The sequence below is a fragment of the Peromyscus eremicus genome, chromosome 1 (genome assembly GCF_949786415.1).
Source record: "Peromyscus eremicus chromosome 1, PerEre_H2_v1, whole genome shotgun sequence".
NCBI lineage: Eukaryota > Metazoa > Chordata > Mammalia > Rodentia > Cricetidae > Peromyscus > Peromyscus eremicus.
In genome coordinates, this window is record NC_081416.1 from 80,307,846 (window position 1) to 80,328,035 (window position 20,190).

Sequence of the window (20,190 nt, forward strand, 5' to 3'; positions counted from 1 at the left end):
CCACCAAAGAAATGGAACAGTCACACCATTTCTTGGTCTTAAACTTGTTTGGAACATTCTTCTTTGCACTTCAGCTGGCAGCTTTTCCCCTGTCCTCTTAGACCTGTTCTCTTCTACCAGGCTTCTTGCACCTGGGTGGCCTCCGTACAGCCCTCTACAACTACATCTTTGCCAAGAAGCACCAAGGGAGCTTCATTCTGAGGCTGGAGGACACTGATCAGAGCCGACTGGTACCAAGGGCAGCAGAGAACATTGAGGACATGCTGGAGTGGGCAGGTGAGGCTGGCAAAGAGAGAGTCTCTGAGGAGAAACAGGAAACAGAAGGAGGCTGTGGATCTTCTCTGGGTTCAAGGTGGAGAACGAGAATTCCTGGGGAAATAGATAAAGCTGCTCAGTCTGGGATGGCAGGTACTCCCTGTAAAAATGACAAGGCTTCCTGAAGCCAAACTCTAAGACTGTTGTGGAATACCTGCTCTTATCTCAGTAGCTTAAGTCCATTTTCTGAGAGGCCAGGGCAGGAAACAGGCTCATGGGAAATGAATGATGAGGCCTGTGGTGAACGTGAAGAAGTGGGGTATCCTGCAAAGGAGGCAGTGCCTATGAGCACCAGCTCCTGCTCCCCTGAGAATGTGACCTCAAATTGTCCAGCTTTATAGTTCCAAGAAAAACCAGAAAGCCAAAATATGTAGTATGTATGTATTGATATAGGGCCCCTCTATGTGGTCTTGGATGTCCTGGAACTCACTGTGTAGACCAGGCTGGCCTCTGCCTCCTGAATGCTAGGATTAAAGTTGACTTGTGCCACCATGCCAGCTGAACACCCCCTGCTTTTTTTTTTTTTTTAAGGTGTCTTCTTCCTAACTTTTTTATCTTAATTTTTGTTCTCATTTATTTGTGTGTGTGCACTTGTGTGGCCATCAGAGGACAACGTGCAGGAGTTGGTTCTCTCCTACAGTGTGGGTTCTAGGGCTTGAACTCCAATTATCAGGCTTTGTCACAAGAGTCTTGACCCCTGAGCCACTTCAATGACTATCTTTTTTTTTTTAAGTAAACACTGTCCATTGTTAAACCTAGGCTTGAATTTATTTTATTTTATTTTTAAACTTCATTGTTGTGAGCCACACAAAATGAGTGCAGTCTTAGAAGTTGATCTTCTTGTGTGTAATTTAATTCTCAGTATAACTAGGCTTGTTGAAAAGAAAGAGTGTGTTTGAGTTTCCTGGATCAACCTGAACTCCTGTGGGCTCCTACTAAAGGCAGGCACTAGAGGAAGTTAACACCTTAAGGAAAAATACCAAGACTACTTGAAGACATATACTCTCACCTTAGATAATTATTAACTAGGCTCTAAGTTCCTAAGTAGCAGAAACCCATTTATTTCTAGCTTTTATTAGTGAAATTTTAGTATATATGTATTTAGTTGAGGTTCATTGAATAAAGGAATTAATTATTATCACTTTATTCTGGCTGCTTGCCTCAGCCTTGAAAATGCTAGGATTGTAAATATTAGCACTACACCCACCCAGAATATTTTTTAAAACAGTTTGGGCCTCCAACCCAGGGCCTGTGCATATTAAGCAAGTGCTCTACCACTGAGCTGTGTCCTGGCCCTGTAATTCATCGTTAACCTGATATTAAGTTGAGATAAGAATTATAAAGAGGGGCTGGAGAGATGACTCAGAGGTTAAGAGAAATGGCTGCTCTTCCAGAGGACCTAAGTTCAATTCCCAGCAACCACATGGTGGATCACAACCATCTGTAGTGAGATCTGGTGCCCTCTTCTGGTTGGCAGGCATACATGCAAGAAGAACACTAGATACATAATAAATAAATAAATAAATCTTTTTTTTAAAAAAGGAATTATAGAGAAAGGACTGGAGAGATGATTCGTTGGGTAAAGTGCTTGCTGTGTGCGGGTGTGAGGACTTAAGATCAGATCCCCTGGGGCGAACTCTAGATTCATTGAGAGGGGCAGGAAGAGATATCTCAGTGGTTAAGAGCACTTACTGGTCTAGGTTCCAACACTTTATGGGTACTATATGAACATGGTACACATACGTGCATGCAGACAAAACACCCATATACACAGGAATAGATTATTTAAAAATCTTACAAAATGAAGTAGAAAGCCCTTGAGGAAGACACCCAACATTGACCTCTTTGGCCTCTACATGGACGTGTGCACCTGCAAAGTAACAGAGAAAGAGTAACAGGTTAGAAAACTGAGAAAGGGTGTTCTTGATGTGGTCGTTCTCTGGGCACAGAATCTTGAATGAAGTAAGGGGTTAATTCTGGCTATGTAGAATAGATGGAATCAGATGCAGAAGTTCTGTGGAAGAGAAGTAGTGTTGGGTATGAGGAATGACAAGGAGGCCGGTGTGGCCCAAAGACTACAAGAAAGCAAAGGGACTGGAGTAGGAGGACCACAAATCCACTCAGTAAAGTACAGGCCCAGGTGAGAGCTTCAACTGGATGGGGCTCTTGCTGCACCAGGTACTGTGTAAGGCTCATGCTGAGCTGAGCAAAACTGCTGCTCCTGCCCTCAGTGAACATCACTGCCACACTGTTGTGTAAACAGGACCTGCTGCGCTTGGCATGGTGTCTTATCACAGCAATAGAACAGTTACTAAGACAACATCTATTGCTCACACAATGACCCTGGTTAGCAAAGTGGGTCACAAAATAAACCAAGTCCTAAATCTGGGAAAGGGACTGGTGAGAATTGAATGGAAAAAAAAAGAAGAAGAAGAAGAAGAAGGTATGGTGGAGGAAAAAGCTTATTGTAGATAAAAGGGAGACATAGTCAGAGGCAGGGACATCTGGGAGAGTCCAGAGTGGATGTGACCCTGAGCCATGGGGGGTGGGGGGAGATGACAGCATGGGGGGATGACCAGGTGCAGCAGCCAGGAGGCCCAAAAAGACCAGGAAACTGAAATGTCTGAATTATATAGGGAAGGGCAGCCCAGCCCCTGTGCTGGAGAAATTCAGGCTAGGGGGTGGGATATGCCAGCCAGGAGGGCCCTGTAACTGGCAGGGACTGAAGGATGCAGGGAGAACCTGGCTGCCAGGTCTGATTTGATAGTTAAGTAGGCACCTCAGCCTTTGTCCCAGGTTTGAAACCTAATAGTGTTGAGGAGATGTTAATAGGAATGGGAGGGAAATAAGAGTGAAGGGAAGTATAATAAAAATATACTATATACATGTGTGAAAATGTCTTGAGAATGAAATTAATAAAGAAGATGGAGATCTTTAAAAAAAAAAAAAACTAATAAATTTTGGTATGGAAGTGATCCCTAATGGAATTTACCTGCATGAGTTTATGAGTACCACGTGTGTGCAGGATCCTGTGGAGGCCAGAAGAAGGTATTGGATCCCCTGGAACCGGAGTTACAGGTACTTGTGAGCCTCCATGTAGGAGCTGGCAACCAAACCTATGTCCTCTGCAAGAGCAGTAAATACTCCTAACTATTGAGCCATCTCTCCAAGCCCCATATGTATATGGTTTTCATTTTTGTTTCGAGACAGGATTGTGCTGTAAATACTCCTAACTATTGAGCCATCTCTCCAAGCCCCATATGTATGTGGTTTTCATTTTTGTTTCGAGACAGGATTTTGCTATATAGCACAGGCTAGATTTGAACTTTGGCAGTCTTCTTATTTCAGCCCCCCAAATTAGAGAATTACCAGTATGAGATAACCATGCCTACCACCCTATCTTCTTTTTTATCAAGTGAAGAAATGAAGGTGCTGTGAGAGAGGTAGCTAAGTTATGCTAGTAATAATTATAGCCAGAATGTATTGTGGATTTAGCAAGTGCCAGGTGATATCTGGCTCTTAATCTTATTTTGGCCTCTTATGACCCTGATGAGACACTTAATGTTTGCATCTTGTTTTACAAATGAAGAGTTGGAAGCATTCAAAGTAGATTTGCCCAAAATCTCAGAGCTGGCCACTGGGTTTGAACCCAGTTCCATCTGCCTGGAGTGTGTGCTAGCATTAAAGGTCACAAGGTGATCTATGGTCTTTCTTATCCTACTTTACTAGAAGCTCCTAGAGGACAGAAGCCCCCTTCTGCAGGTCTTGCATCTCCCCTGCTCTCTACTGGAAGTGTTGATATTTGTCTCTCCCACCTGAGTCAGGAAGCTGGATATTAGGTTTGGAGTCTAGCCTGTAAGTGTTTGGGTGTGATCTGAAGCTTTATTCAGACTGTCTTACATACAAGCCTTCAGGCTCAATACTCTGTAAGCATATAAGCACCAATGCGTTTGTTCCCACAGTCATTCTGCACAAAAGGCTGTTAGCTTCATTTTCCAGGAGAAAACTAAGGCTTAAAAAGGATGAGTTATGCAAAGTTAAGAATGTGGGCTTTGGACCTCTAACCTGGGTTTAGAGCTGGAGGTAACCATATGCCTTGGTTTTTCCATCCAGATTGTAATTGTATCAACACTTATTTGGAAGAAAGACTTAAAGGTTTGGGGGAGGTTGCAGAACAAACATCAAAGCAGACTGCAGAGTGAATGGCACCTTAGTATTTACACATTGTCATCCTTTGTGATCTCTGTCCTGGCCAGTGAGTAGCAACAGCCAGGAATCTAACCAGGACAGGCTGGAGCCTAGCCTTACTGCCTCCTCTTGAGTCTATGGCTGCAGGCCTCGGTTTCTCTCTTACCTGGAAAAACATGAGTGGAAAGGATACACAGCAGGCAGACCACACATATCCCTGTTCCTCCCCCTTCACCAGACTACATGACCTTTAGCCCCTAGTCTCAGAAATTGTGGTAGTACTGCCGTCACGGATTATCATAAGGCTTAAAAATTCAATGTGTGTCTGGGCATGGGGGCACATGCTTTTAATCCCAGCACTCCAAAAGCAGAGGCAGGCAGAAATCTGTGAGTTTGAGGCCAGCCTGGTCTACAAAGCGAGTTCCAGGACAGCCAGGGCTACACACAGAGAAACCCTGTCTTGAAAAAACAAAACAAAAAGTTCAATGTGTATGAAAAAGCACCCAGATGAATACTTAGGGGGGAAAAAAAGCAGTGTGCATTTCTGGTGTTACTGTGTGATAACAATTCTCCACCTGTACTCCAGGCATCCCACCTGATGAAAGTCCCCGTCGGGGTGGTCCTGCAGGGCCCTACAATCAGTCACAGCGGCTGGCACTGTATGCCCAGGCCACAGAAACATTGCTTAAATCTGGAGCTGCCTATCCCTGTTTCTGTTCACCACAGCGGCTAGAGCTCCTGAAGAAAGAAGCCCTGAGGAGCCGGCAGACACCCCGGTGAGAGCCACAGGCCACTTTGGACACCTCCCTAAGCCCATTTGTCTCTTCTCTGTTTCTGCAGGTCAAGCATCTGGGTGGGGCTTAGCTAGGTTCTTTGATTCTGGGTGTCTTTCAAAGCTACAGTTGGGCTGAAGTCAAGCCTGCATTTCTGTGGAGTTTTGTCTGAGGAGGATTCACGTTCATCTTCTCCCCAGAGGCTGTTGGTAGGCCAAGGGTCTTACTAGTTGTCTGTTGCTTGTCAGGTGGGTTTCTTCTAGCCAACTAAATTGCCAAGATACACACTAAGTCTGTTTATTTCTTTTCTTTTTTTCCAGAGCTAAGGGCCGAACCTAGGGCCTTGTGCTTGCTAGGCAAGTGCTCTACAAGTGAGCTAAATTCCCAACTTCCCTTCCTTTTTATCTTTTTGGTAGTGCTTGAATTTGAATGAATAGCCTGGTACATGCTAGGCAAACATTCTTCCAACTCTACCTCTAAACCACACAGGTCTGCATAGGGCGGCTCACAGCCTGGCAATAAATACACCTAACTGTGGAAGGGACATCTTACCACTTGTGTTCTGTTCCTTAAAAAGAAGTCAGTGTGAGTTCAGCCCATACTTAGAGAGAGGACATTGTAGAGCAGGAATGCCAAGAGGCAGGATCACAGTCATTATGGCTACCGGAGAAGCTGCTGGCTACACTACACCTCAGGCAATATTATTTGTAATAATAATAACTTATAATGCCTAAAAATTGTTCTGGGCTGGAGACAGTGCTCAGTAGTTAAGAATACTGACTTGGCTGTGTATTGTGACACACACATCTAATCCTAGTACTTGGGAGGCACAGGCAGGTAGATCTCTGTGAGTTTGAAGCTAGCCAGTTCTACATAGTGAGTTCCAGGGCAGCCAGGCTATGTAAAGAGAACCTGTCTCAGAAAACAAAACAAAACAAAACAAAAGCTTACTGATCTTGTAGAGGACCCAAGTTCAGTTCTTAACACCCACGTGAAATAATTAATAACCAATTCCAGAGGAATCTGATTCTTCTGGCCTCTATAAACACCTGTTTATAGTACATATAACATATGTACATATGTACATATATAGTACATATAAACACATGTACAACCCCGCCCCCATACACACACTCAAAATTAAAAATAATAAAAGTATCTGGGTATGGTGGCACATACCTTTAATCCCATCACTCAGGAGACAAGAGGTCAACGCATATCTCTGAGTTCAAGCCTGGTGTACAAAGCAAGTTCCAGGACAATAAGGACTTCACAGTGTGACCCTATTTAAAAACAGAAACAAAAAACAAAAACAAGAAAACATAAAAATCTTTTCATATTTAATACTTAAACTTCTTTTTACGTTTTTAAAGTGATTTTATGAAGGGGCAGCACATCCCACAGTGTGTATGTAGAGGTCAAAGGGCAGCTTTCATGAGTTGGTGCTCTCCTCCTATCATATGGAGATTGAACTCAGGTCATTAGTCTTGGCAGGAGGCCCCCTTACCCACTGAGCTCTCTCACCAGCTTCATGTTTGATACTTAAACTACCCCAAAATATACAGAAACATCTCTCTCAACCCTCCCTTTGGCCACTCATTTCTCTTCTCAAGAGGCAGTTGGTACTAGCCGGTGTTCAGTGCCTTTGCTGACAGATGGAAATTACTGGTACCTTTTCTAGGCAATAGTAGTGTATAGTATTCTGCACACCTCCTGTCTTGAGGGAGCTTCTGTATCAGCCCATAATTTTTTTCTCTCCCATAATATTCCATTTATGACATGGCATGATGACATTTGCCTGTAATCTCATTATTCAGGAGGCAGAGGCAAGAGGATCAGGAGTTCAGAGTCATCTTTAGCTACCTTGGAACTTTGGAGACTTCCTGGGCTTTGTGAGACCCTTTAAAAACAACAGCAAAAATTCTGTGTGGAAATGCTATATATTACTCTGTTTCCTAGCTGGGCGGTGGTGGCGCACACCTTTAATCCCAGCACTCGGGAGGCAGAGCCAGGCGGATCTCTGTGAGTTCGAGGCCAGCCTGGTCTACAGAGCGAGATCCAGGAAAGGCGCAAAGCTACACAGAGAAACCCTGTCTCGAAAAAAACAAAACAAAAAACAAAAACAAAAAAAAATTACTCTGTTTCCTGTTAATGAATCTTTATATCTTTTATGCTTTGTTTTAAAAGTTCGAGTTATGATGAGTATGGTGGTTTAAATAAAAGTGAATGGTGCCCATAGGTTTATGTGGTTTGAATACTTGGTCCCCATTGGTAGAACTATTAAAGAAGGACTAGGAAGTGTGACCTTGTTGGAGGAGTTGTGTCACTAGGGGTGGGCCTTGAGGTTTCAGAAGACTCTAGTCATTCTCAGTATGCTCTCTCTGCTTCCTGCTTGCTAAGATGTGAACTCTCAGCTGTTCCTGCGGCCATGCCTGTGCTCCACCATGATGGATTCTAACCCTCTGAAACCATGATTCTAATTTAATGCTTTCTTTTGTAAGTTGCCTCAGTCATGGTGTTTTGTCACAGCAGTAGAAAAGCAACCAGTACAGTGAGGGAACATTGACATACATCCTTTGCATCTGTGATATGTATAGTGTCTTAGTTTATTTGCTGTCATAAAATACCCTGACGAAAGAAACGTAAGAAAGGAAGGCTTTCTTCTGGCTCACAGTTGAAGGTACAGTCCATCATGGTAAGGAAGTCAAGGCAGCAGGGGCTTGAAGTAGCTGCTCACATTATGTCCATAGTCAGCATGAAGAAAATGAGTAATGCTGATGCTCAGCTCCTTTTCTTCATTTTTTTATTTTTATTTGTGGAGGGATTGGTTTTTTGTTTTGTTTTTGTTGTTGTTGATTTTTGAGACAGGGTTTCTTCGTGTAGACCTGGCTGTTTTGGAACTTACTCTGTAGACCAGGCTGGCCTTGAGCTCTCAGAGATCCTCCTGTCTTTGCCCTCAGAGTGCTGGGATTAAAGACATGCACCACCATGACCAGCTGTTTGTTTTAATTGTAAACAGACTATAGTCCATTAGTACAAAGAATTGTTTTTAGTTGTGGCCACATGGTATCATGGGATCTATGAGACATCAATTGAAAAGTTAGATGTATCAAGAACTGAGTTTGCAATCTTCACATTTGTGTTAGTTAGGACACTATTGTATATAATTTAAAAAGTTAAAAGTGACAGACCGAGGCCAGTGAATTGGCTCAGTGGGTGAAGTTGTTTACTGCATATGCCTAGAGACCTGAGTTCTAGCCTTAGAACTCATGTGAAAGGTGGACGGAGAGAACTGACTCCATAATGCTGTCCTCTGACTCCACCCATGCACCATGGCATGTGCACTTCATGCACACACATAATAATAATAATAATAATAATACATTTTTTAAAACCTTTTTGTTTTTGTTTTCAAGACAGGGTTTCCCTATGTAGCTCTGGCTGTCCTGGAACAAGCTCTGTAGACCAGGCTGTCCTTGAACTCAGAGACCCACCTGCTTCTGTCTCTTTAGTGCTGGTATTAAAGGTGTGTTCCACCATGTTCAGCTAGAACTCCTTTTGTTTAGGTGGCAAACTAGGGGACTGGGGAGTTGGCTTAGTAGTTAGGAACTCATACTACTTTGCACAGGACCAGAGTTTAGTTCTCAACACCCACATTAGGCAGCTCACCAGTACCTGTCGCTCCAGCTCCAGGGGCATCCAACAACGGTTCTGGCTTCCACAGGTGCTGTGCTCATGTGCACATACATATAATTTTTGAAGTGATCAACCAAAAAAAGAAAGAAAGTTAAAAGATAAAATAAATTTTTTAAATGACAGCAACAACAGCTCCCTGTACTTTTTCTAGTAGAAGAATCACCTGGGCTTGTGGTTACCTTGTAGATTCTTGCTTAGCAGGTCTAAAGTTGAGGTCTGAATTTCTCAGGAGTTCCCAAGTGAAGCTGGTGCTGGTAGTCTACACACCTACTTTGAGTAAGGAGGATGTGAGCACACAGACCTTATGTTTGTATCTTGTGGAAATCTGGTGGTGGATGACTCCACGCTAAGAGGAGTAGCATTGAGATAACAGAGCTCTGTGGTGACCTCTGACTATTACCCTGCCTGCTGACAGCCTTGCCATCTCTCCCTTAATTGTATGTGGGGTTAACAGTTGCAACATGGCTTCTCAGAAGGTGACATCCACAGAGTACTCCTGAGAGGTATAAAAGGAGGGTTTTTCCCCTCTTACAGGTATGTCTTAACCTCGTTGGAGAGAGATATCTTTCCCAGGACTGTAGCCCTTCCTTACCCACCAAGTGTTGTTTTCTTTGATTCTCAGTGAATAGAATGGGTTTGCATTCCTACCTGGACTGATCACTGGCACCAGGTCATGAGATTGCAACATGGTCTATACTTACTGTAAGCCTACTTTTGATCTAAGCGTTTTTCCATGTCCTCCTTAGCAAAGGAAGAGGGACAATGACTAATAGGTCAGCAAACATTAGTGTCTGCCATACTGTGTTATCCCACACAACTTTTTTTAAATCCATTGTAGATCGAAGGAACCCCTTCAAGAGGTTAATGAGTTGCCCAGGGTCATAAGCTACCAGAAACCAAAGGTGAGGGTTGGGGTTATAGTTCAGTTGGTAGATACTTACTAGCATGCCCAGGGCCTTGAGTAAAATCCCCAGCATTGCAAGTAAAAACCAGAACTTGAGAGACAAGTGGAATATCTGCCCATTGATACTTAACTACTCTGTTGCTCTGTCTCCCACTAGGTATGACAATCGGTGCCGGAACTTGAGTCAGGCACAGGTGGCCCAGAAACTGGTCATGGACCCCAAGCCTGCTATCCGCTTCCGCCTGGAGGAGGCAGCACCAGCCTTCCAGGACCTTGTATATGGCTGGACTCAGCATGAAGTGGCCAGTGTGGAGGGGGATCCAGTTATCCTGAAGAGTGATGGCTTCCCCACCTACCACCTAGCCTGTGTGGTAGATGACCACCACATGAGCATCAGCCATGTGCTGCGAGGCTCTGAGTGGCTCGTCTCCACCTCCAAGCACCTGCTCCTCTACCAGGCCCTGGGCTGGCAGCCACCTCAGTTTGCTCATCTGCCCCTGCTCCTCAACAGGGATGGTAGCAAGCTGTCTAAAAGGCAAGGGGACATTTTCCTGGAACACTTTGCTGCCGCTGGTTTTCTGCCTGAAGCCTTGCTTGACATCATCACCAACTGTGGTTCGGGGTTTGCAGGTACATATGCACCAGTGTGGTCATGGTGGCTGAGCTTGAGCTTTAACACAGACAGATGTGCTTGTCAGTCCCAGCATTGGCATCTGTCAGTCACGTGATCTTGGACAAGTTCATTATTCTAGTCAGTGGAGTTTACTGAGTCACACATGCTACTGTGTTCCCTCACTTGGTTTTCCCACACAGCTTTGTGGTTGATGGAGTGGGACTCACAGTAGGCACTGTCCCTGCCCTCAGAGACCTAGAGTCTCATTAACCTTGTCCATATGATAAGACTAAGGATATGCCCAGTAGGGTTAATTAGGAGCCAGTGAGCTTATAAATATAAGGAACCAGCTCACTGTCTGCCCACACCATAAGCACAAAAGCCACAGACCTTATGATTATTGTAATTATACAAGTATGAGCTCTAACAGTATTACTGGTGTTACTGTGAATCTAGCTTATTCAAGGTTTAGAACAGAAACTTTGAAGAAGCAAGTACCAAATGGGATGACTTCTTGTGGCAGTAACTTGATAATCCTGGTTTCTAAGGTGATTTCGAGGCTCAAGGAGGTTGTAACTTGCCAGAATCACAGCCTTAGTAAAGGATGTAGTTCTTAAGGCCGGTGCCTGACCATGATGCCTTCTGCACCAAAGGGAGCTGCTGCTCATAAAGAAACTGCTTCCAGGGGACTGGAGAGATGGCTCAGCAGCTAAAAGCTCTTGCTGGTATGAGTACTGTTCCCAGAACTTCTATCAGATGGCTCACAACCGCCAAAGGGTCCAACACCCTCTTCTGGCCTCTGTGGGTGGGTTTGTAGCACCCCCCACATACACACACACACTCATAAAATAAGAGAAAATAAAATAAGAGAAAAACAATCAAAAAGAAACAGCTTTCAGTCTGGATATGGTGTTACATACTTGGAATCCCAACACTAGAGAAGCTGAAGCAGAAAGATTGCTAGTTTGATGTCAGTCTGGACTATATAACACCAAAGTCCTTTCTCAGATGAACCAGAAAAGCAGCGGCTTCCAGCACTGAGGTCCCACTGTGGCATTAAGTATGAAGTTTGTTGGGTATGCTGGTGCCAGACTCTGCTCAGCCAAGCACACTAGAAGCTCTGGAGTAGCCAGACAGTGGGCACACTGTTCTTGCGGCTTTGATCTAAATGTGGGGAGCCTACAGCTTGCTCAGTTGCTCTTCTTTGTGTATGAAACTGGGAGAAAAGCAGGGTGGTATAACCAACACGTGTATTCCAGCTGTATGGGAAACTGAGGCAGGAGGCTTAAAATCTGTAGGCCAGCCTGGGCAATACAGAAAGAAAGATAAAAGGAAGAACAGAAATAAGATGAGGGAGGGGCTGAGCAGCTGAGTGGGCCTGACTTGCAGAGAACCAAATGGGCAGGACCCTGCCGGAGCTGATAACACAGTTTGACCTGACTCGGATCACCTGTCACTCAGCCCTGCTGGACCTGGAGAAGCTCCCAGAATTCAATAGGTAAGTGGGAGAGCAAAGCACTATGGTGGGTACCTATAATCCCAGCACTTGGAAAGTTGAGACAGGAGAATTGTAAATTCTAGGCCAGATTAGGTTACATAGTGGCCTCAAACTTTATAGCCAATTGATGACCTTGAATCTTGATCCTCTTGCCTCCACCTCCCAAGTGCTCAAATTACGGGAGTTTGCCAGCACACTGACTCAACTGCAGTTGTTTAAGTATATGACTTTGTCAGTTTTGAAATTTTGCTGTGTGTTAGCTATATGGGGTCCAAGACAGAATTTAAATGACTAGCACATTTACACGGTGGTCAGTGAGGCATCTCTTGCATGGGGCCTGCAGGAGTGAATGTAATCTAGCATGTCAGATGCAGTACAACTACCTTTATTCCACAGAAGTGCTATTTCAGAGATACTCTGTGATACCTCCCAAGGTTCCTTGAAATCCAGAGGTCAGCAAAAAGAAAGGGGGCGGGGGGGGGGGGAGGTACATTAGGACTGACGCCCACAGACTGAATCTAGTCAAGCTGAATTATCCTCAGATGTTTCTGTCACCGCGCCACTGCCATGCTTACTTCAGACACAATAAATATATTAGAAGGCATATTAGTGTCCCAGCAGCAGTAGCAGTAAATACTGGTAGTATATGAAAATGGGAATAGTAATTAAGATTCATTTAGCTTGACTGTGTTCCAGGCTTGGACTTGTGGTATATCAATTTAGCATGGCCAGGAGGGTCTTCTGGGTTGTTTTTTTCCTTCTTTCTATCTGGCCTTGATGCTAAGGAGATTCTATAGTTTCTGTACTACAGTCATATGTTTACTGTAATACTCATTTAAAAATATTTTTTCAACCAAATTACACATGCCTATAATCCCAGCACTCAGGGGGTTGAGGTGGGAAGATGGAGAGTTCTAGGCCAGCCTGCCTACATAGAACCTGTCTCAAACACCAAAAAACAAAGCAAAAAGTTTTTTGCCAGTCTACATTCCAGATGGCCTCCTATAATACCTTTTTATCCTGTGACATATCAGGAGCCTCAACTCCTGCAGGTCTACAGCTCCCAAATGGGTGGCTTCCAGGCCCTGGCATCCGTACTTTGAATGTAGACTCCTGTTTAGTCCTCACTACTACCCTGTCTGTGCCAAGGCTCCCCAGCTTTCCAACGGCTGTGTGAGTTACTGCAAACACTTGGCAGACAGGCTTTAGAATCAGGACTGTCCCACTGCCAACCCCATGAGCTGTTTCCCACTTGACTACCTGGCTTTCTTCTGTAACACAGACAGAGGGCCACAGGACTCGAGTGGTCCCTGGTTCTGCACTGCTCTGAGTCTTCTTGGCAATCTCAGTCCTGTCCAAAAGAGACAAAGGACAGCCTGGGGACTGAAGGTGGCAGGGCTTGGTATTAGGGTTGAACTCTTGGAGGCTCTACTATTTGTTCATAAGGGGACAGTCAGGGAGTTAGGATGCCAGAAAAGAGATAACTTTGAACTGACAAGAAAGCCCCCAGCTTTGAGGCTGAGTGCTTCATTGAAACAAATCCTAGGAATACATTTTCTTACCTCTCCGTTTGTATCAGCACATTCCTGGATCCATCTGTGCAAATTCAGGTGCCTGTAGTGGTCAGGTGACAGTGTAAGGAGGGAGAGGCTGGCAAGACACCAAGGAGGAAAGGGCCAGGGCAGCTGGAAGACTGGAGTCTGAGCCCACAGCATGGATCCAGCCTACTCCAGCCAGTTAAGGCTATGGCCAGGGCATTGTGCACCCAGAGCTGCTCATTCCACAGGGAGAGCCAGAATGTTCCTTACTGTGATCTAGCTTAAAATAGTTTCTTTGCTGGCTGTGGCTCAGTTTTAGAATGCTTCCTTAGCGTGCATGAGGCCCCGAGTTTGCTTCCTACAACCTCAAAAGTAACAGGAAAAAGTCAGCTACTAATTTTTAAAATACAGAAAATTCATGGTGTGGTGTTACACACCTTTAATCTGCACTTGGGGAGCAGAAGCAGGTGGATCTCTGTAATTTTGAGGCCAGCTGGGTCTATATAGTGAGTTCCAGGCCAGCTAGGGATATATAGGAAAACCTTGTCTCAAAAAATAAATAAATGAATGAATAAATAAATAAATGAAAACAAATCATGTCTGCCTAGATAGACTTAGGCTGGCTGTGACCTCCATCAAATCCTGCTCCTTTTACATATACAAAAAAAAAAAATATGTTTTACTTACGGGTTTTGAAGATGTGACAGTCTTCAGTCCCTACTGCTACCCTGAGGGGAGAGGTTTGGCATAGTCCTGGGGTTCCAGTACCAGGGCATCCCCTTTTTTTCCTCTCAGGCTGCACCTCCAACGGCTGGTGAGCAGTGAGACCCAGAGGCCCCAGTTGGTGGAGAGGCTGCAGGCCCTGGTAAAGGAGGCGTTTGGGAACCAACTGCACGACAAGGATGTTCTGGACCCCGAATATATGGAGAGGATCATCCTGCTGCGACAGGTGTGGTTTTAGGGCTTCTTTCCCTCCAGTGTTTCCCAAGCTCTCCCAGTGCATGTGGTGACTGCCTCTCTCCCCAGGGCCACATCAGCCGCCTGCAGGATCTGGTCTCCCCAGTGTATTCCTACTTATGGACTCGCCCTGCTGTCCATCGCGCACAGCTGGGCATTGATTCAGAAAAGGTGGACGTGATTGTCAAACGCTTGCTGGGGTAAGTGTTCACACACCTGGCTAAGGCTTAGCCATGCTCTTCCCACTCTTTGCCCTAGCTTCTCTACACCAGACCTTTGGCTCTTGGACCCCATCACAAAACTGTGGCAAACTAAAAAATGCTTTCTCATTGGTTTCTCAGGAAAGGACAGCAACCCTGAAGGTCCAGGTGTCTCCCTCCTAGAGCCTCCTTTTCCTGAGCTGTGTGTAGGGGAGAGAGGAACTGTCTTACTGTAGAAGTAACAAGATTTTTGTCAGACAAAATTGTTAAATATTTATTTAGTTTTATTTTACGTGTCTGAGTGTTTCGCCTGCATGTATGCTGTGCACCATTTGCATGTCTAGTATATTATTAATACACTGAAACTTTTAAACCTAGACTTTAAACCTGGATATTGGAAGCCAGACACGGTGGTGTCGATTATGCCTTGGTGCATTCTTCTATCTGCCTAGTTCTTCTCATAGTTGTAATTCTTATTTTCCATTTTTGCCCAAAAGGTACAGTACAGGGATAATGTTTGGGTGTTTGTAGATATATTTTTCTACTTTTTTTCTTTTTTCTTTTCTTTTTTTAAAGAGATAGGTACTGTATCTTGCCCAGGCTAGTCCCAAACAGATCGAAAATGAGTTCCCTCTGTCTTTCCAGGAAGTTGAGACTGTAGACATGGAGTACTGTACCCAACAGTAATATGCCTAGATTTGTCCAATCCTTGAAAGTCTTGGGGTTGGGGATTTAGCTCAGTGGTAGAGCGCTTGCCTAGCAAGCCCAAGGCCCTGGGTTCGGTCCTCAGCTCCAGAAAGAAAAAAAAAAGTCTCCTCATTCCTTTCTATGGCTAACTTTACTTGTAACACAACTTCAACAAGAACTTAATTCATCTATTTATGTACATTAGGGTTGCTTCCAAATTTGACTTTTAGAAATAACTATACAAAGCTGGGCGGTGGTGCACGCCTTTAATCCCAGCACTTGGGAGACAGAGGCAGTGGATTTCTGAGCCTATCCTGGAACTCCCTCTGTAGACCAGGCTGGCCTCAAACTTGTAGAGATCCACCTGTTTCTTCCATCATCCAATTTCTGGTATTAAAGTACCGAATCCAGAATTTTTTTCTTTTAATTTGCATGGATAGGTACATGTGAATACAATACCTGTGGAGGCTAGAGATAAATTGAGCCACCCAATGTGAACCAAGCTCAAGTCCTCTGAAAGAGCAGTATGCTTCCACCCCCCCACTCTCCCCACTCCCCCCCAACCCCCCCACCCCAGGAGCTGAGGACCGAACCCAGGGTCTTTCGCTTGCTAGACAAGCGCTCTACCACTGAGCTAAATCCCCAACCCAGAGCAGTATGCTTTTAACTGCTGAACCATCTCTCCAGCTATTAATTCCGGTTCACCAAGATGGTGTCTCAACTTTTTATCCTTGTCATAGGTTATCTTTTAGAGACACTGGGACTCCGACTCAAGTCAGGAAAGCTGGCACTCAAGTACCCAGGAGCCGCCAGACCACTTTAGTGGTAGTGCCAAGCTCTCAGCCAGGCCTAACGTGTCCTAGGGTGTCATTAGCAGTTTCCTGGGGCTTGTCCTTCTGTTCCTTGGCAGCCTCCTTCCTTGAATGCAATGACATTGGGGAATGTCCGTTTTCTCCCTATATTGCATTTTATATTTTTAGTATTTCATCTCCTTGATTTTATAAACAGCATTGATCCTGTTCCATTTAATGATTGCCTTTTGTCCAGGAAGACTGCTATGATAAAAAGACCATAGACTTCTGTAAACAACAGATTCTTTTCTCCCAGTGCTGGAAACTGAGGGCTCCAGATGAGTGCCAGCTGACTCAGGGGCAGGCAGTGGCCTTGTCCTCCTTGTTTTTTCATGTGCTCTGCTGCTAAAGTCTGGCAGTTGTTGAGGAAAGCTGTGTACAGAGAGGCTGTTTCTCCAAATCACTTAGAAGACCACTTCCTAAGTCAGTACTGCTCCACACTGAGCTGCCACTCAGACCACCATGGTGTGGATCTCACCAGGAGCAGGGGTTCTGCTCATGCAGCATTGGTACAGCACCTCTGTCCTATCATTTCAGAAGTTGGTTTGTTGTTGTGTGTGTGTGTGTGTGTGTGTGTGTGTGTACAAGAGGGCACTGATTCCTTGGGACTGAAGTGAAGGGTGGTTGTAAGCCACCTGACATGAGTGCTGGGAACCAAACTTGGGTTTTCTAGAAGCAGTAAGTGCTCATAACTGCTAAACCATCTCTCCAGCCCCTGGGATACAATCCTAAGGGACCCGGGAAGCTGGGGTGGAATGTACCCACCTACTGCCTCAATCAAAGCTGGAATGGATGGTTTACAAATTCAGCTCTCACTAGTTGGGGACCACTCGAAACTCAAACATACTTTTGGGAAAGGGTCTTAGCATGGCTGCCTGGATGTGAGGGTGGTTGCTGCTTGGTGGAGTTTAGGTTCTTCATGTTTCTGTTTGTGGGAAAAGAGACTCTACCTAGCATATTGACAGCGGGGCTATTCCTGGAGCTGGTGTTTTCTTTCTCTTCCTCTGTGCTATACTCCCCTTGACAAATCTTGAAGCTATTCCAAGTAATTCCTCAGAAATTACCCATTCTTACCTCCTGTGTCCAACCCATTCCTAAGTTTTCTTTTGAGGTACTCCTGCAATGTCTCTTGAGCTGTGGGGTGTAGAAAATACTAGCTAAGTTTTTTAGTTTGTTTTTGGTTTTTGTGTCAGGGTTTCTCTGTGTAGCCTTGACTACACTGGAACTCACTCTGTAGACCAGGCTGGCCTCAAACTCAGAGATCTGCCTGCCTCTGCCTTCCAAGTGCTGGGATTTAAGGCCTGGGCTACTATTGCCGGGCAAGTTTTAAGCTTTTACTGAAACATAGTATCCAATATTTTTGAGTGTTTGCAGTGAGTTCAGGGCTTTACTTAATGCTGGTCACATCTTAGCTCTCTGTTACCTCCCTGTGTAGTACAGGTGCTATTATTGTCCCTGCCTTATGGGTTAAAAATAGAGGCATTGCGACTATATGGCAGTTAGTAATTTCTCTTATAGTGACTTCTTATTTTTACACCACCCCCGCTGTGCCTTCTTTGACCTTTATCTACTTTGTATGCATGGGGAAGGCACATGCCATGGCACATGTGTGAAAATCAAGGGACTACTTTCAGAGAGTTGGTTTTCCTTCCACTATGTGGGATCTGGGGATTGAGCTCAATTCATCAGGCTTGGTGGCAGGCTTTCTTACCTACTGAGCCATCTCACTGGCTTTATGATGTCCTTTTTAGCTACCTGTATCTTACTACTTTCATGGGCCACCTATATATGTGGTTCCGTCATTGTTTGCCTATAGTAGATTATGTAGTAAGTTTCCTAACCCTCATAAAACTGTGTACTGTAGGTGAATAACAGTCTCCTGACCCTTCCTCCCACCCTGGATGCTCATTACAGTCTCAGTCTTCCTCTCTCTCTCTCTTTCTCTCTCTCTCTCTCTCTCTCTCTCTCTCTCTCTCTCTCTCTCTCTCTCTCTCTCTCTCTCTGTGTGTGTGTGTGTGTGTGTGTGTGTGTGTGTGTGTGTGTGTGTGTGTGTCTTCCAAGTCAGGGTTCCTCTGTATAGCCCTGGCTGTCCTGGAACTTGCTCTGTAGACCAAGCCAGCCTGCCTCTGCCTCCCCAGCTCTGGGATTGCAATCATAACCGTCACGCCTGACTCAGACTGGCTCTCTTTTAGGCTTTTAGAAAGATCTGGTTTGAGCCTAACTCAGGATGTGGTGAACAGAGAACTGAAGAAGCTGTCAGAAGGCCTGGAAGGCACCAAGTATAGCAGCGTGATGAAGCTCCTCCGAATGACCCTCAGTGGACAGCTGGTGAGATGGGACATGAACTGAACTGATGTCTACAGCCCCTCATTGACCCTTCCAGCCAGTGTTCACAGTCTGGTACTAAGGCCAGTCTAGGGGATGATAAACTGATGAAACATGATCACTTCCCTCATTTATCCACTGAGCATCTTCTGTGTGCAGGCCCTGTGACAGTTACAGCGGAGATGGCATGAACAGAACACATGTGATCCCTGCCTCCTTGGAGATCAAGAGAATAATATACAGATTACCAATTTGCCAAATGGCAGAAACAGGCTCCTGGGAGCCAATTGAATGGGAAAAAAATTCAGACAAGGAGGACTGAGTAGGGCTAGGTTATATCTTAGTGCTGAAGCATTTCTAGCATTCATGAAGCTCTTTTAGATCTGCAAAAATAAAACAAAAACAACAACCTAGATAAAAGAAAAGAAAATAAATATAGACCCCACTCCTGGGGTTGCAGGCTGTGGGTTGGAGCTGGCCTAGGGTTGCCTTCTACAAATTGAGACATTGAAACTAGGAATGAATTCCTTCTGCAGTTCAAGGCAAAAAGACAATGTTTTTGTTTTTTCTCTTTTTTTAGCAAGGACCTCCTGTGGCTGAGATGATGGTGTCCTTGGGCCCAAAGGAGGTACAGGAGCGAATCCAGAAGGTGCTTTCTAGCTAAGGACAAGATGCATAGGACCGTGAAGGTGGCTCCGAGGACCTACACATGGAAACTGCATTCTGAGGAGATCAGGAGGCCTGGGGCCCATTTGAACCCTTTCAGGATGAACAGTAGTAGAAACAGACTCTCTGACTACCCTCATCAGCTGGCCTTTGGGGAAGCCCAGCCTGTTTCACCTTGCTGACTCTGGGAAGGATGAACTTGAACTCATGTCTTGATTTTCTCTCTCTTTTTTTTTTTGGTTTCTTGAGACAGGGTTTCTCTGTAACAATTCTGACTGTCCTGGAACTTACTCTGTAGACCAGGCTGACCTCGAACTCACAAAGATTCACCTGCCTCTGCCTCCTGAGTCCTGGAATTAAAGGCGTGCGCCGCCGCCGCCGCCGCCGCCGCCGCCGCCGCCGCCGCCGCCGCCGCCACCACCACCACCCACCCAGCGGTTCTTTATTTTTTAAAGACTTTTTTTTTTTTTACTGTGTATGGGTGTTTTGCCTTCATGTATGCATGTGTATCACATGCATATGTGCAGTGATTCTTGCAAAAGCAAGAAGAGAGAACTGGATTGCCTCGAAATAAAGTTTCAGAGGGTTGTGGGCTACCATTTGGGTGCTTGGAATTAAACCCAAGTCTTCTAGAATAGCAGTGTTTAATCAATGAGTCATCTCTCCAGTCCCTGGTGTTGATTTTCATGCCACATTCTACAACAGATATTAGGAGCTGGTTTACAGAAAACATCAACATTCCAAAACAGTCTAGAAGGCTGAGGTCTTGGTTCACTAGGCTGCATAACAAAATACCACAGAATACTGTGACTTAAACCAAAATAATTGATTTGCTTAGTGTCCTAGAGACTGGAAGTCCAAGGTAAGTGTCATAGGGTTGGTTTCTTGGGGGAGCCTCTCCTGAATTGCAGACAGTGCAATTCCCAGGATCTTTCCTTTGTACACATTTGTCCCTGGTTCCTTTCAGTGTATCCTGGTC

General features: G+C 45.0%; 1 protein-coding gene across 1 annotated transcript in view; it reads left to right on the forward strand.

Moving 5' to 3' along the window:
* Ears2 (glutamyl-tRNA synthetase 2, mitochondrial) overlaps positions 1-19,439 on the forward strand; it is a 22,831-nt gene extending 3,392 nt beyond the window's left edge. The window contains exons 2-9 of the mRNA XM_059267411.1: positions 121-276; positions 5,090-5,279; positions 10,034-10,506; positions 11,879-11,987; positions 14,321-14,474; positions 14,552-14,682; positions 18,413-18,548; positions 19,126-19,439. Coding sequence (XP_059123394.1) covers positions 121-276; positions 5,090-5,279; positions 10,034-10,506; positions 11,879-11,987; positions 14,321-14,474; positions 14,552-14,682; positions 18,413-18,548; positions 19,126-19,209 — 1,433 coding nt within the window. The 3' untranslated portion in view covers positions 19,210-19,439. The remainder of the gene's footprint in view (positions 1-120; positions 277-5,089; positions 5,280-10,033; positions 10,507-11,878; positions 11,988-14,320; positions 14,475-14,551; positions 14,683-18,412; positions 18,549-19,125) is intronic.
* The last annotated feature ends 751 nt before the right edge of the window (positions 19,440-20,190 follow it).